A 22,339-nucleotide genomic window follows, 5' to 3' on the forward strand; every position below is an offset into this window, starting at 1 on the left:
CCCATTTGAATTCTGCACAGAATGCTGTATTTTAATAGTCTGGCTCCGCCCTCCTACGTACTTTCGCTCAATTTTCATTTTCCTTCAGAACATCGTCTAGGTTTGCGTATTTTAAGGAGATTAGGAAGAGAAACGGATAGAGATTAGAAGGAAACTGCGGCTTTACCGAGCTCAACGGCTCTGGACGAGCTGTGATATAAACAAAACGCTATTGACTATTTTTAAAAAGGGGAGGAGCTGTTCGATATGTCCCGCCCTGTCTTCCTGTTTCAGTGGAAATTACATCTACACATTGAATAATGCTGCGCGTTTTAAGGCACTTCAGTGGCCCTTTAAATGGTGCTCTCAGTATTTTTCTGGCAATTAAAGGCACACTATGTAACTTTTGGCCCCGGTTAAAAAAAAAAAAACTGCATGCATTTTGCGGAAGAACATTGTTTTGGTTGTGCTTCGGCTCTGCGTGACTGTGAGTCTGCGACTATAAATATGGTTATCCTACTGCTTATAAAACATTCACTACTAGGCTTAAGATGTATAACCAGCTTAGAAGGAAAGGATCTCAAGCTGACTAGACGTTAATGTATCTATACCCATTAACAGACACGGTAGTTCCTGGGAAAACACATGCACAGGTGAGTGACGCATGTACGCAATTTCCCGCGAAAACCATCCCGACAGGACTAAAATATTAACACGTGGGCTTACCATGGTAATTCAGGGTAAGACAAAAACGCTTTTTTGGGAGGAGGGATGATGTATTAACTCATTATTGAAATGTAGTTAATTCTGAACAAAAGAGAGTTACGAAGTGTAGCTTTAAAAAAAATAATTATACTTACATGTTATTAAGACCCCAGTCATATCACTCTCCCAGAAAAAGCTGTTTTATTCTATATAGAGAAGGTCACCCCCTCATGTTGACATCACATGAACAGCAATGTTACTACACTATATTGCCAAAAGTTTTGGGACGTCTGCCTTTACATGCACATGAGTTTTAATGACATCCCATTCTTAATCCGTAGGGTTTAATATGGAGAAGGCCCACCCTTTGCAGCTTTAACAGCTTCAACTCTTCTGGGAAGGCTTTCCACAAGGTTTCGGAGTGTGTTTATGGGAATTTTTGACCATTCTTCTAGAAGCGCATTTGTGAGGTCAGGCACTGATGTTGGACGAGAAGGCCTGACTCGCAGTCATGCTGGGACAGGAAGGGACCGTCCCCAAACTGTTCCCACAAAGTTGGGAGCATGAAATTGTCCAAAATGTCTTGGTATGCTGAAGCATTAAGATTTCCTTTCACTGGAACTAAGGGGCCAAGCCCAACCCCTGAAAAACAACCCACACCATAATCCCCCCTCCACCAAACTTTACAATTGGCACAATGGAGTCAGGCAAGTACCGTTCTCCTGGCAACCGCCAAACCCAGACTCATCCATCGGATTGCCAGACAGAGAAGCGTGATTGGTCACTCCAGAGAACACGTCTCCACTGCTCTAGAGTCCAGTGGCGGCGTGCTTTACCCCACTGCATCCCACGCTTTGCATTGCACTTTGGTGATGTAAGGCTTGGTTGAGGTGCTCGGCCATGGAAACCCACTCCATGAAGCTCTACACACTGTTCTTGAGCTAATCTGAAGGCCACATGAAGTTTGGAGGTCTGTAGCTATTGACTCTGCAGAAAGTTGGCGACTTCTGTGCACTGTGAGCCTCAGCATGCGCTGACCCCGCTCTGTGAGAGAGGAAATTTCACAAATGGACTTATTGCACAGGTGTCATTCTATCACGGTATCACGCTTGAGTTCACTGAGCTCCTGAGAGCGACCCATTCTTTCACAAATGTTTGTTTAAGCGTCTGCATGCCAAGTGCTTGATTTTATAAACCTGTGGCCATGGAAGTGATTGGAACACCTGAATTCAATGATTTGGAGGGGGGTCCCAATACTTTTGGCAATATAGTGTAGCAGAAGGATGGGTCACTATAAAGATAGTGATCAACCAGCACACACACACACACACCACATAATGCCAATACAGATGATACAAGCTCATTTAGTCCTATTCAGAAAAACTTGTTAATAAAAAGCCAGTTTATCATCACATGCACGTGTGTCATACAAAAACTGTTGCACTGATGTTGAACTGATAAAACTTTATTACATTTAAAGGGTTCTGCAAATTGTAAACATTGCGCAATGATTGCATAGATTCACAAATACCATAATTAAAATGCGACATTCATGAATTATTCACAATTTCCTGAACAACGGCTTCTTAAAAATGACTTCAAAAAGAATCAATTGATTTAAAATACCATTACCCTTGAGAAAATATTTAAAATTGCACATAGTTCAAAAAGGAGCTAGAGATGTGATATACATTTATAAACAAATCTTCTTAAGAGCAGCAGTCTAGTTTAGCTTTGTCACCAGGAAAAAATCATGTCAACCTTACACCGGGAATAAACGTTTCGTGCATATTTGCTTTCAAAGTCGTTTTAAAAGGACATTTAACAGCCTTAGGTGTTCATATTACTGTTTGATGACCAACCAGGATGAGGATTCAGAAATGCACATTCTACAGTTTAGAGTAAACAGCAATTGAACATGTCAAAAAATATGATCAGATTGAAAAACTGACTTATATTTGCAAAAATATACTCTGTGCAAGTGCTGAACGAATACAAAGCATTTGCCATTTCATTCAATGCATTGCAAGCAAAATTACTGTATAGAGTAGACTAATAAAAAAGTGCCATATTTGCATGTACTTATATACATTGTGCATATATAATGTTGTTTATAGTAGTGAAATAGTTAAATTGCTGTCAAACAAGTGACAATTTGATCTAGTTGGTGGGGACTACAAAATTAAGTCAAACTGATATAAAATGTAAAGGGCTCTGTCATGACACAACATCTTATATCTAAACATATAAGACGCATATTGCTTATACCATACAGTTTACCCTGTATGAAATTATCCTCATTATTGTTTCAAATTGTTATAAAGACGTTCTTAAAATATGTCAAAATACTGACAGTTAACATGACAAAAAATGAAAACTCAAGAGCATGTCAAAGTACCCTGTGTTGGACATCTGTAGTGTAAGTGCTGTGAAATCTTAGCATTTTTGGATATCTCAAGTCTTGTTTGCAGAAAAATGTGTAATTGTCTCATTATCTTTGCATGTTTACCAATGTGAGCTTCAACTGCCGGTATCACTGATGCTTTAAATGCATCTGTAGTGTTTGAAAAATCATTTTAAAATACTGAATCCGCAAGGAAGATAAAACACAAAAAAAACGAAACGCGATGCACCACCAGCAAATAATCCTCTTCCAAAAGAATACATGCGCTTTGGAAACCCTTCCATAACACTTAACACAGGTCACAACAGAAAAACCTCAGCGGTAAAAACATAACAACTAATACTATACTAACCCATACAACTGGAAAACAGAAACCCCTTGGCACACAAGAACAGGTCTGAAATGAATAAGGATAACGCTAACGGTCAGTTCACACGAGGACGCTACACACCGCTAAGTCACTTTTAAGGGAAGTCGCTTCCATCGTAGACGATTGGCTTCTCAATGGTCAGGTGGTAGTTGACCTTCTTGGAGAGAAATCTGTTGACAAGAAAACAGAAGAGAAATAGCAATAGCTTAATTTCAGATATCATAAATGAAACAATTAAGTGGCAGATCTGGAACATCTACATATGCAGCAACTAGACAGATATTTAATTCTAATAGTGACTGGCATTTGCATGTCACACACACTAATATAAAGTAAAATATACAATTTTCTAACACACCACGTGACATACATACATACACACACTTTAGGTTAATGTTGTTTGTCAAGATACACGAGGTTAGGGGATTGTGCCACACTTTGTACTTTAGTTTTGATAGTCAGTGTAGGGAAGTTTATGACGTCACGGACGTTGAAGATTTTTCCTTTAATCTTTTCTTTTTATTCCAGGATTAGGTTGAAAAGATTTAGAAAGACTCTTTTGATTATATTACTTTCTTTTGTTTGACACGATCCAGTTTTCCCTTCGTTCTCCCCAGATCCTATTTTGACCTGTGTGTTAGTTTCTCTTTCATGGGTTTATTCACTTGTGGTTAATATTTGATTCTTTATTAATTATATCGTACACCTTACTTTATATTTATTAAATTATTGTTCACTTGACGTTATTCGTGTTGGTCTCGATATTCTCAATTCACAAACAGTTATCGACAGTAATCGGAACTGGTGTTAATTTATATTATATAATTTATTACATTTATATAGCGCTTTTCTAGGCACTCAAAGTGCTTTACATGGAAGGGGGGAATCTCCTCAACCACCACCAATGTGTAGCAATACCTGGATGATGCAAAGGCAGCCATATTGCGCCAGAACGCTCACCAAACACACCAGCTGATTGATGGAGAGGAGACAGAGTGATGAAGCCAATCGGTATATGGGGATGATTAGGAGGCCATGATGGACAGGGGCCAATGGGTGAATTTGGCCATGATGCTGGGGTTACACCCCTACTCTTTATCGAAGGACATCCTGGGATTTTTAATGACCACAGAGAGTCAGGACCTTGGTTTAACTTCTCATCCGAAGGACGGTGCTTGTTACAGTATAGGGTCCTCATCACTATACTGGGCCGTTAGGACCCACACAGACCACAGGGTGTGCGCCCCCTGCTGGCCTCACTAACACCTCTTCCAGCACACACCTAGTTTTCCCAGTTGGTCTCCCATCCAGGTACTAACCAGGCTCAGCCCTACTTAGCTTCAGTGGGAAACCAGTCTTGGTCTAAAGGGTGATATGGCTGCTGGTTAAAATGTTAAAATGATCCCCTTCTCAATCCCTAGATTGTTAACAGCCAAAGAAGGGTTGAAACAATAGATTTAACAAATTTTTATCTTTATACTTGAATGAAATATGTATTGTTGATATTTCTCTCAACGCTTAAGGTCATCTCAGATTATTTTGATATTGTTATTGTTATACAACATTGTATATTGTTAAAGAAGCGGACTCAAGAAAGGGGAGGCCCTGCGGGGCATAGGTAACGTCCCCTACAGGAGCCCGTCGTGGACCGACTTGTAAGGTCCAGGAGACATTGCGAACCTGCTCCATCTCTTCCATCTCAGATAGTGGTAACCCGAATTTAGAGAATCAGGCAGATATATGATCCTTTTAATCTCTTTAATTCTCTTTACAACTGTATATTTCTATTTCTTATGCATCTGTAGATTGTTATTTTTGGTTAGGGCTGTCTGACTGGAAGAGATTGTGTGCTTCGCTTCATTCCGCTTGTGAAGAGTGAGGCATAATTATACTAAGGGTTAATGGTATAAGAAGTCGCTGATAGCGTCGTTACGTGCTTAAGGTAAAACGGTAGCAAAGAGGCGGACTCAAGAAAGGGGAGGCCCTGCGGGGCATAGGTAACGTCCCCTACAGGAGCCCGTCCTGGACCGACTTGTAAGGTCCAGGAGACATTGCTAACCTGCACCATCTCTTCTATCTCAGATAGGGGTACCCCGAATTTAGAGAATCAGGTAGTTAGGGATCTATTTATCATCTCTTTTTTTTTTATATACAACTTAAATTTATTGTAGAACCACTGTAGTGAGATGGACTTTGTAACGACGTCTTTAGTACCTTTTATGGGTCTTGAAAGAGGAAATGCCATTGCTGCCAATGGAGGCCTTTCTGAGTCATCAGATTTCAACTAAAATATCTTAATTTGTGCTCTGAAGATGAACAAAGGTCTTACGGGTGTCAAACGACATGAGGGTAAGTAATTAATGACAGAATTACATTTTTGGGTGAACTAACCCTTTAAATTTGACAAAGACAAAAAAAATTACATTTTGTGCTTTGTAAAAAGAACCACATTTTACACAAAAATATGAAGCAGCACAACTGCTTTCACCTGATACTAATCATAAATGTTTCTTGAGCAGCAAATCAGAATGATTTCTGAAGGATCATGTGACACAGAAGACTGGAGGAATGATGCTGAAAATTCACAGGAATAAACTACATTTTAAAATATATTATGATAGAAAACAGTAATTTTAAAGTTTTTACCACATATTTAATCAAACAAATGCAGCTTCTGTGGTAACGCGTGTTATGTAATCAGATAATTTTTTTCAAGTAACTAGTAAAGTATTAGACTGGGTAAACCCAGCCTGCTCTTCCGGCGATTTGATTTCGCCCTGCAGCTCAGGCTGGAAACCTGTACATATTTCTATCCTGCTTCTGTTACAAATTTGTGGGAACCAATCACACACCGGCTATCCACCTGGCGGGTTTAACACAATGATAGATAGAGAAGCGATGGATCGTTGGTCTGATTGGTTGAAGGACTATCCAGTTGCGCACAGACAGAGTCATTTGAACTCTGCCTGTTGATCACGCCTTTTGTGGTCTGATTGGTTGAAGGACTATCCAATTGCGTACAGAGTCATTTGAACTATGCCTGTTGATCACGCCTCTTGTGGTCTGATTGGTTGAAGGACTATCCAATTGCGTACAGAGTCATTTGAACTATGCCTGTTGATCACGCCTCTTGTGGTCTGATTGGTTGAAGACTTATCCAATTGTGTACAGAGTCATTTAAACTATGCCCGTTGATCACGCCTCTTGTGGTCTGATTGGTTGAAGGACTATCCAATTGCTTACAGAGTCATTTGAACTACGCCTGTTGACCACGCCTCTTGTGGTCTGATTGGTTGAAGGACTATCCAATTGCGTACAGAGTCATTTGAACTATGCCTGTTGATCACGCCTCTTGTGGTCTGATTGGTTGAAGGACTATCCAATTGCGTACAGAGTCATTTGAACTATGCCTGTTGATCACGCCTCTTGTGGTCTGATTGGTTGAAGGACTATCCAGTTGCGCACAGACAGAGTCATTTGAACTCTGCCTGTTGATCACGCCTCTTGTGGTCTGATTGGTTGAAGGACTATCCAGTTGCGCACAGACAGAGTCATTTGAACTCTGCCTGTTGATCACGCCTCTTGTGGTCTGATTGGTTGAAGGACTATCCAATTGCTTACAGAGTCATTTGAACTATGCCTGTTGATCACGCCTCTTGTGGTCTGATTGGTTTAAGGACTACCCAATTGCATACAGAGTCATTTGAACTATGCCTGTTGATCACGCCTCTTGTGGTCTGATTGGTTGAAGACTTATCCAATTGCGTACAGAGTCATTTAAACTATGCCCGTTGATCACGCCTCTTGTGGTCTGATTGGTTGAAGGACTATCCAATTGCGTACAGAGTCATTTGAACTATGCCTGTTGACCACGCCTCTTGTGGTCTGATTGGTTGAAGGACTACCCAATTGCATACAGAGTAATTTGAACTATGCCTGTTGACCACGCCTCTTGTGGTCTGATTGGTCGAAGGACTATCCAATTGCGTACAGAGTCATTTAAACTATGCCCGTTGATCACGCCTCTTGTGCAGTAGAAAATACAGAGCAGACTCCCCAGACCAATGTTCAATCTTAAAACATTGAGCTTAGTCTGGTGATAGATAAATTTACAACAAAATATTTGAGTTACTTTTTCAAGAACGCACCAGTTATGGCAAGTTGTCTTGACTTTTATTCATTCCCAGGATATGAATTATTGATATCAACAATTCAATTTTCACTAGTTATAATGGACATTCTTGATATTAGGAATGGAATATTTAGAAGTAACAATGGCTATTTTTGATATCAGGAATTACATTTCAAAATTGTTCATTCTTGATATTAACAACTTGATATCTGTAATTGTTGCAATGTGGTCTGGGATTGCCTTATCTGTCAACAACACATGCAATGCCTTACAATTCTATCCAAATAACATATCATAGTAGACAGCATAATATTGCCACCTTTGTGTCAATAGTGTGCCTATGATGCTATAAAACAAGGTCTAGCTAAGCCACATATATAGGCAGCATATGAGATGCAGAAAAGTGCAAAAAAATGCATTGCACAGCAGAGTTCATTACTTACTGAGGTAAGTAAAAAATCAGTCTGACACTGTAGAAAACGTCAGCAAAAAGTTAAAGAGTAGATTTTTTCTTAAGCAAAAGCTCTGAAAGGTTTCCCGGAATGTGTAAATGTCACTTGCGTGTTACTATACCTGGAGAAAGAGTTGTCAAAGATGAGTGTGTAGACTCCTGGGTTGCGGACTTTGAGTTGGCCCTGTATGGTCTCTTTGTGCGAGTTACAGCGTGTGAGAGGAATCAGAACCTGAACCACAGGGACATAAAGATTTAGCACCGTTTGAAATAAAAGGAACGCTAGCCTAGGATTAATAGTAAGGCTGCTCTGATTGATAGGGTGCCAATCGATACATTTTGATCGGTGGTCTCTATAGAGGATGTGAAGCTGACATCATGCCGTGTTGAGTTCTGGGCAACTGTCTTATTAAGACGCAATATTAGGAGGATCACGCTGCCTTTCTGCTAGCGAGTTTAATGCAGTGCTTTGATTTTCTGTTGAGAATGTCAAAAATGTCACCATAGTAACTCACATCAGGCTGAACCCTGAGACACCCTCAGACTGAAACTTATAAATATACACATACACAAACCGATCAGGCATAACATTATGACCAGTGAAGTGAATCCGCTTGTTAAGTCACGACTTAACAAGCAGATTCACTTCACTGGTCATAATAGTAAGGAACGCCGTTTCTGGGTCCAAGCCTCAACTCGTTTCACTTGAGAATGCCATCGACGGCCGTTTATGAGCGTCATTTATTCATATTAAACATCAAACATTTAAAAAAGTTAAACATTTTAAATACTAACAGTCTACACAACAGTCTCTGTGCTCACAGCGTCACAGACATTAATATTTTATCGATTTACAAAAGATGAATCACTGTCTGGCCATCTGGAATTTTGGTATGGAGATAAAGGTTATGATTATAATTTTTTTTGTAGTATTACACCACCTTGTGTGAGTATATTAGCACCGTTTGTTGTTTTTCTTGTGGTATGAGATAGAGCGTTTGGACCCGGAAGCTCTGCCGCGTGACGTCAGACTTAACAACAGGATAACACTGATTATCAGGGGTGGCCAAGGCTCATGCAAGTGGGGAGCAAAAATCCTTATGCTTGCCCATTTTTCCTGCTTCTAACACATCAACTTTGAGGACAAAATGTTCACTTGCTGCCTAATATATCCCACCCACTGACAGGTGCCGTGATGAAGAGACAATCAGTGTTATTCACTTCATAATGGTATGCCTGACAGGTGTATATTAAAGTTAAACACAAATAAAAGAATAAAACAAAAACTAATAAATTAATAAAATTAAAATGAAACCATGAAAATAAAAGACAATTCACAATATTCCTAAATAATATAACAGTGTATAATTAATACTAAAATAACACAAACTGCAAATTATCAAACACAAAGCAGCTAACTATATTAATGCTATTTAAATCGAGCAATTGTGTTCTAGCAGATTTCATATTTTAATATATATTAGTATTTAACTTACAGAAAAACAATGGACATCTCAATCAGGGTGAAATCATCAAACATGCACACATAAAATATAATTAAATCCAACAAAATAATAATAATATAAATTATTTTAAAACAACTATATTTAACTAAATATTATTTTGCTATAAAAACAATAAAAGACAATGTACAGCAACTTCTGAGAACCAAAATTTTAGTCTTTTCCATTTAAAATGCTCTCCTTTTCCACAGAAGAAAGTCAGAGTAAATAATAACAATTATAAAATTAGAATATTTCTTCTAATTTATTAGTTATTCCCCAGTGAGGCAATTACTAATAGTGAGGCAATATTTAGAGTTATGATCTGAGCTTTAATAAATCAGGTTTAAACACACATAAAGACACCCATTACCAAAGTGTACCTGTCATGAGACTGTAATGAGCATTTTTTCATGAACTATTAGAGCATCTCACTAACTAGGGCATATTTTACAGCATGCAACTGTAGTGATGGTTGACCTTTGCATGCTCAACAGGTGTTAAAGTGCATGTGTGTGTTTTTTACCTTGGCCTGCTCAACAGGTGTGTCAAGTGTCTCTCTGTACACCACAGTGAAGGAGATGCTCTTTGGCTCGGAAGAGAAAACCCAGCAGATGATGGGCCCGTGGTCGCCCACGGTGATGGGAATGGCGCTATAGCAACTGGACTTAACAAAGAGCTCTCGGGAACCATCTCCGAATTGAGGAATCTCATCTATATCCAGAGGCACAGAGGCACTACAGAAAGACATGCACAGAATCAACAGTAATAATAATAGTGGAGCAGGATGAGAGTGTGTGTGTGTGTGTGTGTGTGTGTGTGTGTGTGTGTGTGTGTGTGTGTGTGTGTGTGTGTGTGTGTGTGTGTGTGTGTGTGTGTGTGTGTGTGTGTGTGTGTGTGTGTGTGTGTGTGTGTGTGTGTGTGTGTGTGTGTGTGTGTGTGTGTGTGTGTGTGTGTGTACTAACGTGAGTTCTCCTGACTTGAGGAGGGTGATTTCTGCATCCTGTACAGTAGAGATCATCTCTTCCTGTTCATCAGGGGTCGCATCACTTGATATGCTACTGTAAAAGACAATAATCACAATAAACCATAAATTGAGGGGACATTTTTTTAAAGATTTTTTTGAAGAATGTTCTGATCTCTAGATCGTGTCGTAAATCGTATCGTCTGAAACAGTGATACTTTGTTATAATTTATATACTATTTTAGTTTTTGTGAATGTTTTGAATTACATTTTATTTTTCTGTTTAGTTGCCATATTTATTTATTTATTAAAGTGTGTCTATATAGTATTTTCATTTATTAGTTTTGGTAATTTTAGTACTTTGAACGAAAATAAGAAATGTTGCTTTGGCAACTACAGCTGAATTACAATAAGATCAAATAAGAAGGAAAATATACATTTCAGTAACAAAATGTTTTTATTTAATGGTTTTGGTTAATGATAATAACCCTCATCTGAAGCACAAATAGAGTGAAAGTTTAATAAGCAAGAGTTTGGGGTTTGTTCAAATCCTTTATAAGCTATTGTATTGATGATGCTTGTCTTAGCAAACAGAACCAAAATAACAAGATTTGCATGCTAAAGCTAGATTATTTATGAAGCTATTTCGTAGGCTCATGATGACAAATCATTCAAATATTTTTTTATCTTTTTCAGAGCAATGACAAGCAATTAAGTTCATTATTTTGTCTAATCTGTCAAAAAAAATGCATAATGAAAAAAATTAATCTTAATTTTTTTCATTGTACTATTGTAAAACCTGTCACTTTCAGATCTCCCAATACAAAATTTTCAAAAAATGAATAATTCAGAACTTGTGCAGCTGCATTATATAAAATAATACAGATGAATATATTTGAAAACATTTACACTACCGTTCAAAAGTTTTGGGTCGCTTACGCTCACCAAGGCTGCACAAAAAATACAGTAAAAACTGTAATATTGTGAAATATTATTTTAATTCAAAATAACTTTTCTATTTTAATACATAAATAAAATGTAATTATCAAAGCTGAATTTTCTGCATCATTACTCCAGTCTTCAGTGTCACATGATCCTTCAGAAATCATTCTAATATGATGATTTGCTGCTCAAGAAACATCTATGATTATTATCAATGTTGAAAACAGTTGAGCTGCTTCATATTTTTGTGAGAACTGATTGGATTCTCTGATGAATAGAAAGTTTTTATGTGAAACAGAAATCTTTTGTAACATTATAAATGCCTTCACTGTCACTTTTAATCCATCATTTTTTATCATATTTCTGTTTTGATTCTTATATAAATTGGTTTACAATCTAACAAATCATTGCAGAGAATGCTACTAAAGGATGGACCAGCCAAAATCTCGATCGGACCTTTTATTTACGCTTTTATCCAAAGCGACTTACATTGCATTCAAGGTACTAATTTTTTACATTTTTGTCAATTCTTGCTTTCCCTGGGAATCGAACCCATGACCTTGGCGATGCTAGCGCCATGCTCTACTGTTTGAGCTATAGGAAAGCTGCTCACCATATCTAGTGGTGAGGTTGCGAATTGTCTTTCAAAGGGGCATAGAGAAGCTACGGTGGCCGACACAGGACAAACATGTCGTCTGAGACAATAGAGAGTAGCTAGCGCTCTGTAGAGAAGTTTGTCCGTTTAGGGCTACTGTAGAAACATGACGGCTCAAAATGGCGATTTCACTGTAAGGGGACCCGCGGTGTAGGGGATAATAAAGATAATTAAGGTAATAAAAACATAACAGTTCATTATGTAAGGTCTTTATACACCACTGAAAACATAGTTATGTGTATTATATTGCATTTCTGTCAATAGATCCTCATAAATATTACACAATGCACCTTTAAATGCTAAAAAAAACCTTCAATGACTAAAAAAATTTATAAATAAATCACAAACAAAATATTCCATCAAAACTATCCTTTCCTGGAGAGTGCGTCTAATCATAGAAACCTCACTCAACCACAGGGAGCATGATCTTTTGGGGCTGCTTTAGAAATTATATGCCAGGCAGGTGCTCATCTTGTTAGAAAACGTACCCAAGATGGCATGAAATGCATAAATTGACAGTCATCATCCCACTCACAATCAATCTCCCGGCAGGACTTCCTGTCAGTAACACTTATTTAGGCAAGCATCAGAGTACATCTTCTAAACAGAGACCTGGTGATGCAGCCTGGAGAATCTTGATAATGTTGCTACAAATTGGACCATTCAGAGTGTGATTATGAGAACATGGGAATGTTTTAGCGTGCCCATTGTCTCTAGTCATTTCGTTTGTGCACACTTTGTACAAACATGACCAATTCTGATTTCACTTTAATGAATGTGGTTTGCTTAATGATTCCTTTAGTAATTGTGAAGTTAAAAGAATAAAGGTGCACTATGTAACTTTTCCGTCCGCTAGAGGTCGCCTGTTCAAAACAAAGGCGTAGTTTGATGACGGCAAGTTTGAGCGCAGGAGCTTGGGACATGTGGTCTTCACCTCATAGCCGGTGGAAAAGAATCGGGATAGGACTCGGGGAGAAATCATGTTCATAGATGTGATTATTAACGTCACTGTAGTATTAAGCAGAGCAGGAGCTGAGCAAAGGCCGCTGGAGCGATTGTTAATAAGATGAAGGCAACACACGCCTCGCGAGCAGCGGGACTTTTATTATGACACAGTCGTCGGCGCCACTCCCGCTTTTCCGGTCATGAATATGAGGTAATGCAGCTCTGTTTATCATATTAGATACATCTGAGTGTGTTGAAAATGATGTTATGACGTTACTCCGTGCGTTTGCTCTGTGGCTGCTATGACACTTGTTCACACTGCAGTGAGAGTAAAGCGTTTCTGCAAAATAAAACGGAAACTGAGGATAACGCAGATATGACGCCATCGACAGGCGACTCCCTCACTCGTCCCGGTTCCTTGGTTAAAATAGCAATTTATCACGATTTACAAATAGTTGGAAACATTTGGGATATTGTAAGTACTCAACTGGAACAATATGGTTTTTGGATATTTTACTGAAAAAAAATTACATAGTTCACCTTTAAGCAGCATATAATACAAAAGTGTGCTCTCACCCAGATTGAATGTGTTGCATAAATGTATTTTTTTTAATCTGAAGCAATTTACAAATAAGGAACATCACAAGCACTTTATTATAAGAGCCAACAATATTTGCAGTGTTTTCTATTTGAATATATTTTCAAATGAAATTTATTCCTGTGATCAAAGCTGAATTTTCAGTTTCATTACTTCAGTCTTCAGTGTCACATGATCCTTCAGAAATCATTCTAATATGATGATTTGCTGCTCAAGAAACATTTCTGATTATTATCAATGCTGAAAACTGTTGTGCTGCTTCATATTTTTGTGAGAACTTTCCTTTTCATTAGGATTCTCTTCATTCTTAAGCATTTATTTGAAATAGAACTCTTTTGTAACATTATAAATGTCTTAACTGTCGCTTCTGATCAATTGAATGCATCCTTGATGAATAAACGTATTCATTTCTTGAAGAAAAAAAAACGGACCCCAAACTTTAGAGCGGTAGTGTATTTATAGGTGGTGTTGTCTAGAATTATTTGTGTGTGTTTGTGTGTCCTTCCTTACACGTCTCCAATTTGCCCTCCTTCTCCTTCCTCCTCCTGTGACCCAGTGGTGGTTCGCGAGTCGCTGTCATAGATCTCGTTCACTTCCTCATCCGTTATGATGTCAAACACCCCATCATCCGGTTTCTCACCAGGATCTGTAACTGCATGTCAGGACACAGGACGTTATCAACGTTGGCATGACATCAACCCATAAGACATGTAAAAAGTGAGTAGAAAGACAATTAGTATGAAGCAAGGGTCCTGAAAACGGGCAGAACTTAAAAATAAAAACACTGGATCCATCATATGTTGACAACCTTAAAGTCCTCCTGTAGTCAATAATTGTAATCCTTTAAAACTCATCTTTGAGCACCAAAATTACATATTTAAACGTTTTTTCTTGTGGAAAAAAAAAATCTTCATGCCTTAATGGGTTAATTCACCCAAAAATGAAAACTAGCCCATGATTCACTCACCCTCAAGTCATCCTAGGTGTATATGACATTCTTCTTTCAAACGAACACTATCAGAGCTATATTAAAAATGCCCTGGCTCTTCCAAGCTTTATAATGGCAGGGAATTGTTGGGTCATTTTTGAAGTCCATAAAAGTTCATCTATCCATTATAAAACTGCTCCACACGGATCCGGGGGTTAATAAAGGCCTTCTGAAGCGAAGCCATGCTTTTGTGTAAGAAAAATATCCATATTTAAAGCCTTATAAACTAAAATAACTCGCGTCCGACAGACGGCCTAAAGCATCGATTTATGGTGAAAGAGTAACCCTTGACCCGACACATGACGTATTGACGAACGCAGAAGCGCAGAGGATAGAGCAAAACAAAACACTGGCCATGAATTAGAGTCTAAAACGAGAATTTTTAAAGAGAAATGCCGGAGGATTTCGAATAAGAGAAGTGGAGCTTGGGGGTGGAAGTAAATAAGTTCTTCTTCTTTCCACTCCCTTTCGAGCAAGTATGTGTGTGTATATGTATATATGGGATATAAGCTATTATATTTTTCTATGTATATTGTATATATATATATATATACATACACACTGTATTTAATTATATATATATGTTTTATTTTTATTTTTTGTTGCTCGAAATAAACTTCAATCAAATCAAATCAAATCAAACTTGAGTTTGTTGCCCAGCCCTATTTGTCTGATCTGGCCCGTCACAGCCCCATATGCAACGCATGCAGTCCTGGAAACAGAATAGATTAGTTCTCCTCTCGAGTCTTCGGGTTCGAGTCATTCATTCACCAAGTCACAGCCCCCTAGGCTGAATGCAGTAACAGAAAAGCTCCTGTACAGAACCTATGGCACACTGCGCATGCGCGTTCAACACAAAATGAACGAATTGCTCTCTGAGACAACTCGTTGTTCCCGAGTCATATTAAAGATTCATTCATGTGACTGGTTACAAGGTAGTTTGTGACATCAGAAACACCAGCGATTTCAAACTGCGTTTTTGAGACTCCTTGGATCACTGGATTTTTAAGGAAAAAAATACTCAGGAATGGTGTTGACTGATGAATTTGCACACGTTTGTCTTAAAGCATATTAAAAACATCCCATAGACATATAAACAACATTAAAAACTTCAAGGGGCACCACAAGGGGTCTTTTTACAACTTGTAAAATGTATGAACAAAACAAAAAACTACAATAAAAAAACCCCTGAATAAACATGACAAAATAACAAAACTAAATGACAAAAAAAGTACAAAATAAAATAAAAGCTCATTTAAAATATTAATAAGTAGTATTGTAGTACTCAAGACCGGTCCACTTTTTGAAGGCCTGGGTCTTGCCTTGATCCCAACCACATTTGTACTTGGTCTTGTCTCGGTCCCAGGCTAAGAGGACTCAGGATTTTATTTCAAGACCGGTCAAGACCACAACTGCAGGGATACGACTTGGTCTTGACTACAACACTATTAATAAGTACAATTATAGTATATAAAAAATACTAAAATAACACTGTATTGATCTAAATTCACTGTTTTCAATTCAGTGACTACTTAATTGTTTCTAAGTAAAGTTTCTGAATTGTTTGTAAGTTTGTAAACTATCATTATTCAGGCACTGTCACGAATCACAGTCTGTGATTACTCTATATAGATTTTAAATATATATATATATATATATATATATATATGTATATATGTATATATATATATATATATATGTATATATATATATATATATATATATATATATATATATATATATATATATATATATATATATGTATATGTATGTATGTATGTATGTATGTATGTATGTATGTATGTATGTATGTATGTATGTATGTATGTATGTATGTATGTATGTATGTATGTATATATATATATATATATATATATATATATATATATATATATATATATATATATATATATAAAAGGCTGGGGCAGATTTCTATTGGCATGTCAGGAATCCTGTATTAAACAAATTACACATTTTTGTCAAAAAAATCTGCAATACAATAAATGATCCTGACATTTGAACATGCCTGATAGAGTATCTGGTTTTTGAGTCATCAAGCGCCCCCTTGAGGAAGATATTTTTAGTATCTCATAAAGGAAACATTTACTAACAAGGAATATTTGCTATACACAATCAATAACAGGACTGCTTGTGAAGACAAATTTGTGGCATTCCCCTGTCAATTACAACAACGCATGTTATACAAAGTGCTCTGTATCAAAATCCTGGTCCTTTAGCATCATACAATGGCCATTCAATCTATTCATAAAGACAATCTTCAGACACAAAAGATGAATGCCAGGCAGAACAATGTGTTTAAGCACTTCAAGTTTCTCTCCAATCATACGCGCCACTGTATTCACATGCTCAAAATGAAAAACCACTTGACGTCGACGGCACCTTTCTTTTCAGCCCTTACTTACATAGAGAGATAATAACTTTTATGCATGCTAAGTAAGTTTTAGGGTGCTCTTTAAAAACTCACTTTGAAGAATAACAACTCAAACCTCCTGAGAAGTTCCTACACACAAGATATAATAAAGAATAAAATAGGCAATTTAATTTTATGCTTTTTTTTTTACTACGAGAAGGCTTTTTAGCACTAAAGAGAAAAGGGTGCAAATTTGATGTGTTTTTCATACTCTCAAAGAGAATGATGGGAAATGCAAGTTGATTGCACAAGTCTGTCCTCATGAATCAATAGTAGTGTAGTGTTTTCTGACTATTCTTCATCAATAAGCTGCATACAAACTACAAACTAAATTGCATTCACATCAATTTTAGGTTGGCAATTATTTGCAATCAACTCGTGAATACAATCGATCCACCATGTCATTAAGGGTGTGTCTTCTGCTGTGTGTATCTGTACCTGTAACTCTTGGTGTGGGTATATAGGGTGGTGGTGGTTGACTGGCAGCGTTTGCGTGGGGTGGTGGTTGATTTTCTGACGAGTTGTTGAGTTCAGCCTTTGTAAATCTCTCCACCACGGCGCCGTGCTGCGTGTAGCACTCTCGACAGCAGCGCTCCTTCTTTGCGCTTTTTGTCATCACGTAATTGTTGCTGCAGTAGTAACAGAAGATACGGCCACACAACCTGCCAAGAAACACACACAGTATAACCATAAGTAACAAATATTCTGCACAAAAAACATACCACATAACCACAATGAAGTTCTTTATATCGAGTCTGAAATATTTTTTCAGAGAGTTTCCTCTGCATCATCCATCAAGATGATTGACAACTTCACTCAATTACATAGATTGTAAAAAAATATGGACGTAGTGTCCGTGACGTCACCCATAGGGATCTGAAGGGCAGTTCTGAAGCCTCAAAGCCGGCCGTTGCCATCTTGGCAGTGTGTCATTGCGCATCACTCCCGGATAACAGAAAATGGGCAAAGAGGCGGGACGTGGGTGGAGCTGAGGTGAAGTGATGACTAACAGACAGCAGAAAAACGGCAATCCACCTGTCACTCAAAGTGGCCACGCCCTTAATTATGCAGAACTTTAAGGCTTTATATAATGTAAACGAATGAGTTATAAAAAAATTCACCCCCCTCACAGTCGTCATGACGGGCAAAATTAGCCGTATAGACCAAAACCACAATTTGTACCAGACTGTAAACATGTTTTAATCTGCTGTAAAGTTGGGCATTTTAACATTGAGCTCAATGAGATTCTGCTCCCTTCTGGAGTCTGTCTCTAGTGGCCAGTCAATGAATTGCAGTTTAAGTCACTTCCGTATTGGCTTCAAGAGAAACTGGGGGAGAGGTTGCCGCTTTCTCAATTAGCTTATTGTGGCTTTATTTGTAACCATCGAGACACAGGCAAACACTATAAGACTGTAGCCATCATTCCCGCTGTTGAATTATATACTACATTCGTATTCATTTTGCAGCAAATTCAAACACGCTCTCTCTGGATCGCCCAGCTCTGTCTAGAGCTAAACTGTCTCAAGGCACACGCAAACACTATAGAGATGTTATAATGCAGCTAGAGCAGGAATCAAGGCTTTAATCTGACAGCATTCTCGTACAGATAATCATTTTAAGATGAAGAGATGCTCTTTGGGTTTTCAACCGAGATAACTAATGTGCTCACTCACAGAATCAGACACTACTGCTTTATATATAGCAGAATATTCACGTTATGAATTGTAATACCATTTGGTTTGTTGGTCCGTTGGGTCGGATTGCTTTCGCCCTTTTCGAGTTTGTTTGCAATCAGGACTCGTTCAGTACGGATCTGTGCGCAATTGCAGTGTTCACAAATGCCTAAACGAACCGAACCAAAGGAGAAAAAGCACCAGGTTCCGAAACAAATGCTCAGGTGTGAAAGCAACCTAAGTGGCTAATTTCTTCAGGCACCATTTTTTGTTGCGTTTGATGAAAATTTGTCATTAGACTGTAAACGGTTTTGTCGCAAAAAAATGTCAAATAATGAATCAGGTCTTAAAATGTAATATAATCATAAGTACTGAAAACAGCACACTATTGAATGTACCCAAAGAATTGCAATAAAAACTGGATGGGTCTAAAAGTCTGGAGGATTGACTACAAATTAATTGCGCTCAGTGATAGTGGTGTTTATTTGCATGCGTTATCTGCATTGTTTCAGCCAAATTGACTAAAGTAATTATGCAGATCAGCAAACAAAGCGGTAAAATGTTTTGTGTTGGCTGAGAAAAGAATGACAATAAATGTGGCCAGTGCAATAAATGTGGGCGCATACAGATAAAACAAAAAGTAGTTGGACACAAAAGCTCACTTAAATAAACAAACATATGAATATATTTGCATTACTTTACTAAATATTGAATTTAATGTTAATGAAGTGAAGTGAAGAAATAATCCAGTTTTTACTAACATGGTGTGGCTGCTTTTTCTTTTACAGCCTTTCTTCAACAAATGTGTACAATACTTTAAAGGGGTGATGAATTGAGAAATCAACTTTCCTTTGAGCCTTTGATATATAACAGTTCATCGTGATATAAGAATATCCTGCAAGTTTCAGAGCTGAAAACGTCCTTGTTAGTCAAAGAAAAGCTTTTATAGACACCAGGCCCAGAAAACGAGAGCTCTCACAATATGCCGACCATTGACGTAATAGGACGCAGAAGCATCGCCTCAAGCCCGCCCCCCGACTCGTGGAGCTAAACGGGTCGCGCTACGAGCAAAAAAACATGCCGGTTCCAGTTCACGTGCGTAAGACATTGCTTTTGTTTGCTTAATTTCACCGCGGAATCGATTTTAAACAAGATACAGGTCGAGACTGGATTTGCAGACATATTGAGATTAAAACGCAATGCTGTGCCATCTATATTGGATCTGACAGGAACGGTGCAACACACACTTATGTGAGTAAAACATGCTTTTTTATATATGTTAGTATTGCATTTTTACAGATCGTTAGATATCTATTGATTACATACCTTAGCCCGCTGTCACAGGTCGGAGAAGGTGTTATTGGTTCATTCGTGATCAGACTCGGACTTGTAACACCAGCTCGCAAAGCCCAAAGTCCCGGGGCTATGTGTTTTTCAGACGGGCTATGACCAGCGGGCTATAGTGAAATAACATTCCTTTCTTGCACGTGTGTGTGTGTGTGTGTGTGTGTGTGTGTGTGTGTGTGTGTGTGTGTGTGTGTGTGTGTGTGTGTGTGTGTGTGTACGGTTCGGGGTTATATTCAGTGAAGATGGGGCGAAATGATACAAAATAATGGATGCGAGATGAATCATTGTGTTTGTTTGATCTAACCCTGTGAACGTTTCTCCAGACGCTTTCAAAACAATTCCTTACGTGTTCTGACAGGGGAGCGGAAGCTCATTAAATATGTAAATCTTATCCAATCCTAGCCGTGGGCGTTTACTTCCAAGTCTTCAGTGCAGCACGCCCATCAAAACCGAGCGTTATTCGGAGAGCCTCAAAAACAAGGCAGAAAATAGGCTATTACTTATTCATTATGATGTTTTTGAATGTAAAAACCACACAAACGTTATAAGTTGACCTCAGACAACAGTATAACAAAAATTTTAAACGCCAGTTCATGACACCTTTAAAGGTGCAGTAAGCGATTTATGAGAAATGGTGTTGAAAATTGAAATCAACACCCAACCAAACAGTTTGGTGAACATTTGCTAGATGTCTGTTCTCTGTGTGTGTGCTGAAAAAAAGTGTGGTTGTACATAGTCCTGACTGTAAATAGGAGGGGGGAAAAACCAAAAGTGGATCGGACCAATCAGATTGACCACCACAACACTCTTGTAGCCAATCAGCAAAAGGGGGCATGTCCACTCATGATGGGGGAGGAAAGAGAGTGAGCAAGCCGAGCAATCTTTATAGAAAGATTGTAGAAAGAGAGATGGCTGAGATATTACACAAGAGGAAATGTTCAGAGGAATATTATTGGACGAAGGAGGATTACGATCAGGCAAGAGCTTGGACCCGCATTAATAATGGAAAAGCTTGAGAGATGCTGAACAAAAACAAAACAAACATACGAAGTTGTTGTAATATTAGCTTCAGTAAGGGACAGTTTTGAGTGTTATTGTTTGTCTGGAGCTGCTGTGTTGGCGACTAACATTCAAAGTCGTGCTTGTATATACTTCTGTGTCATCTTCGCTTGTTTGTTCATTTGCATTATTATTTTGCTTGGCGTCAACTATGATAAACACATGCATTTCCACACCTTATAAGCTTGAAATGTTTAATGCTAGCTGTTAGTCGTCGCCTGTGTTGCATAGCGAGTTCATTATTTTGGGGGCGGAGCAATGAAGGGAGGTGTGTGTTTGTTTGTTTGGTCAATTTCAAACATCAACAGAAAGCTTCTCAGAAATCGCTTACTGCACCTTTAACTTACCTTAGCTTTTTAATATTCATAATAGGGGTGTCGCAATATACCGGTATTGAAGATAACCATTATATTCAAAGCACGAAATATCGACATCGTGTTAATTTAGGGTGTGGCAATATACCTGTATTGGCGATAACCACAATATTGAAAATTAACAGGACTGGTATGATAACATGACGCGTAAATACTCCAGTGTCCCGACCGAGTCTGACTGTAGCCGTGTTTTTTCCTCCCTCTCTATTACACACTGTTGCAGCCATAAAAATAGTTCAGCTTTGTTTGTAATGTCAAATTTGTTATATTTCGTTTAGTTTCTTTATTAAGTTAATTTAGAAAAAATGTTTGGGGCAATTTTCGTTAGTTGAATTAAAGTTTTAGTTTTTTTCCTAAGGACCAAGCGGCCAGCGGCCGACAGTGAGTTAACCGCACAGTGATCAATTTATCCTCTCAAATCAACACTTGACTTGTCTTGCCTATAATAAAATCTGTATATATATAACACTTCAAGCATAACACAATGTAAGTTTATATGTTTAAGTTTATAAGTGTAAGTTTACACCACAGTAAAAACGCATTTTTGACAAGCTGAGGCAGGCTCGCACGCAACGACGCCTGCAAACGAAACGGGCTACACAATCTAAACTATAAAAATAAAAACATGCATTGTCTTACCTTATACCTCTCCGCAAAATGAATATAAATCCAATCTTCAATTTCCACTCTATAGGCTATGCAAATTCAGTTCACGACAACGAAAGCAACAGATATGAGTTGTATTTTATTTATCGGCTCATTTCAAGATCAAAGGCCATAATAGGAGAACGAGCGACCAAAGCACTGGTAAGAGCATTTA

At 38.1% G+C, this 22,339-nt stretch overlaps 1 protein-coding gene across 3 annotated transcripts in view; it reads right to left on the bottom strand.

The window, feature by feature from the left end:
- Window positions 1-2,133: 2,133 nt before the first annotated feature.
- Window positions 2,134-22,339, bottom strand: part of fyco1a (FYVE and coiled-coil domain autophagy adaptor 1a) — a 51,846-nt gene continuing 31,640 nt past the window's right edge. For all 3 annotated transcript variants that reach the window (XM_079802149.1, XM_079802151.1, XM_079802150.1), the window contains 6 exons: window positions 17,505-17,728; window positions 14,158-14,299; window positions 10,509-10,604; window positions 10,070-10,280; window positions 8,164-8,273; window positions 2,134-3,628 (listed from right to left, as the gene is read on the bottom strand). In XM_079802149.1, coding sequence (XP_079658275.1) covers window positions 3,553-3,628; window positions 8,164-8,273; window positions 10,070-10,280; window positions 10,509-10,604; window positions 14,158-14,299; window positions 17,505-17,728 — 859 coding nt within the window. In that variant the 3' untranslated portion in view covers window positions 2,134-3,552. The remainder of the gene's footprint in view (window positions 3,629-8,163; window positions 8,274-10,069; window positions 10,281-10,508; window positions 10,605-14,157; window positions 14,300-17,504; window positions 17,729-22,339) is intronic.

This window comes from Gobio gobio (genome assembly GCF_949357685.1).
Source record: "Gobio gobio genome assembly, chromosome: 21".
In the NCBI taxonomy this organism is placed as follows: Eukaryota; Metazoa; Chordata; class Actinopteri; order Cypriniformes; family Gobionidae; genus Gobio; species Gobio gobio.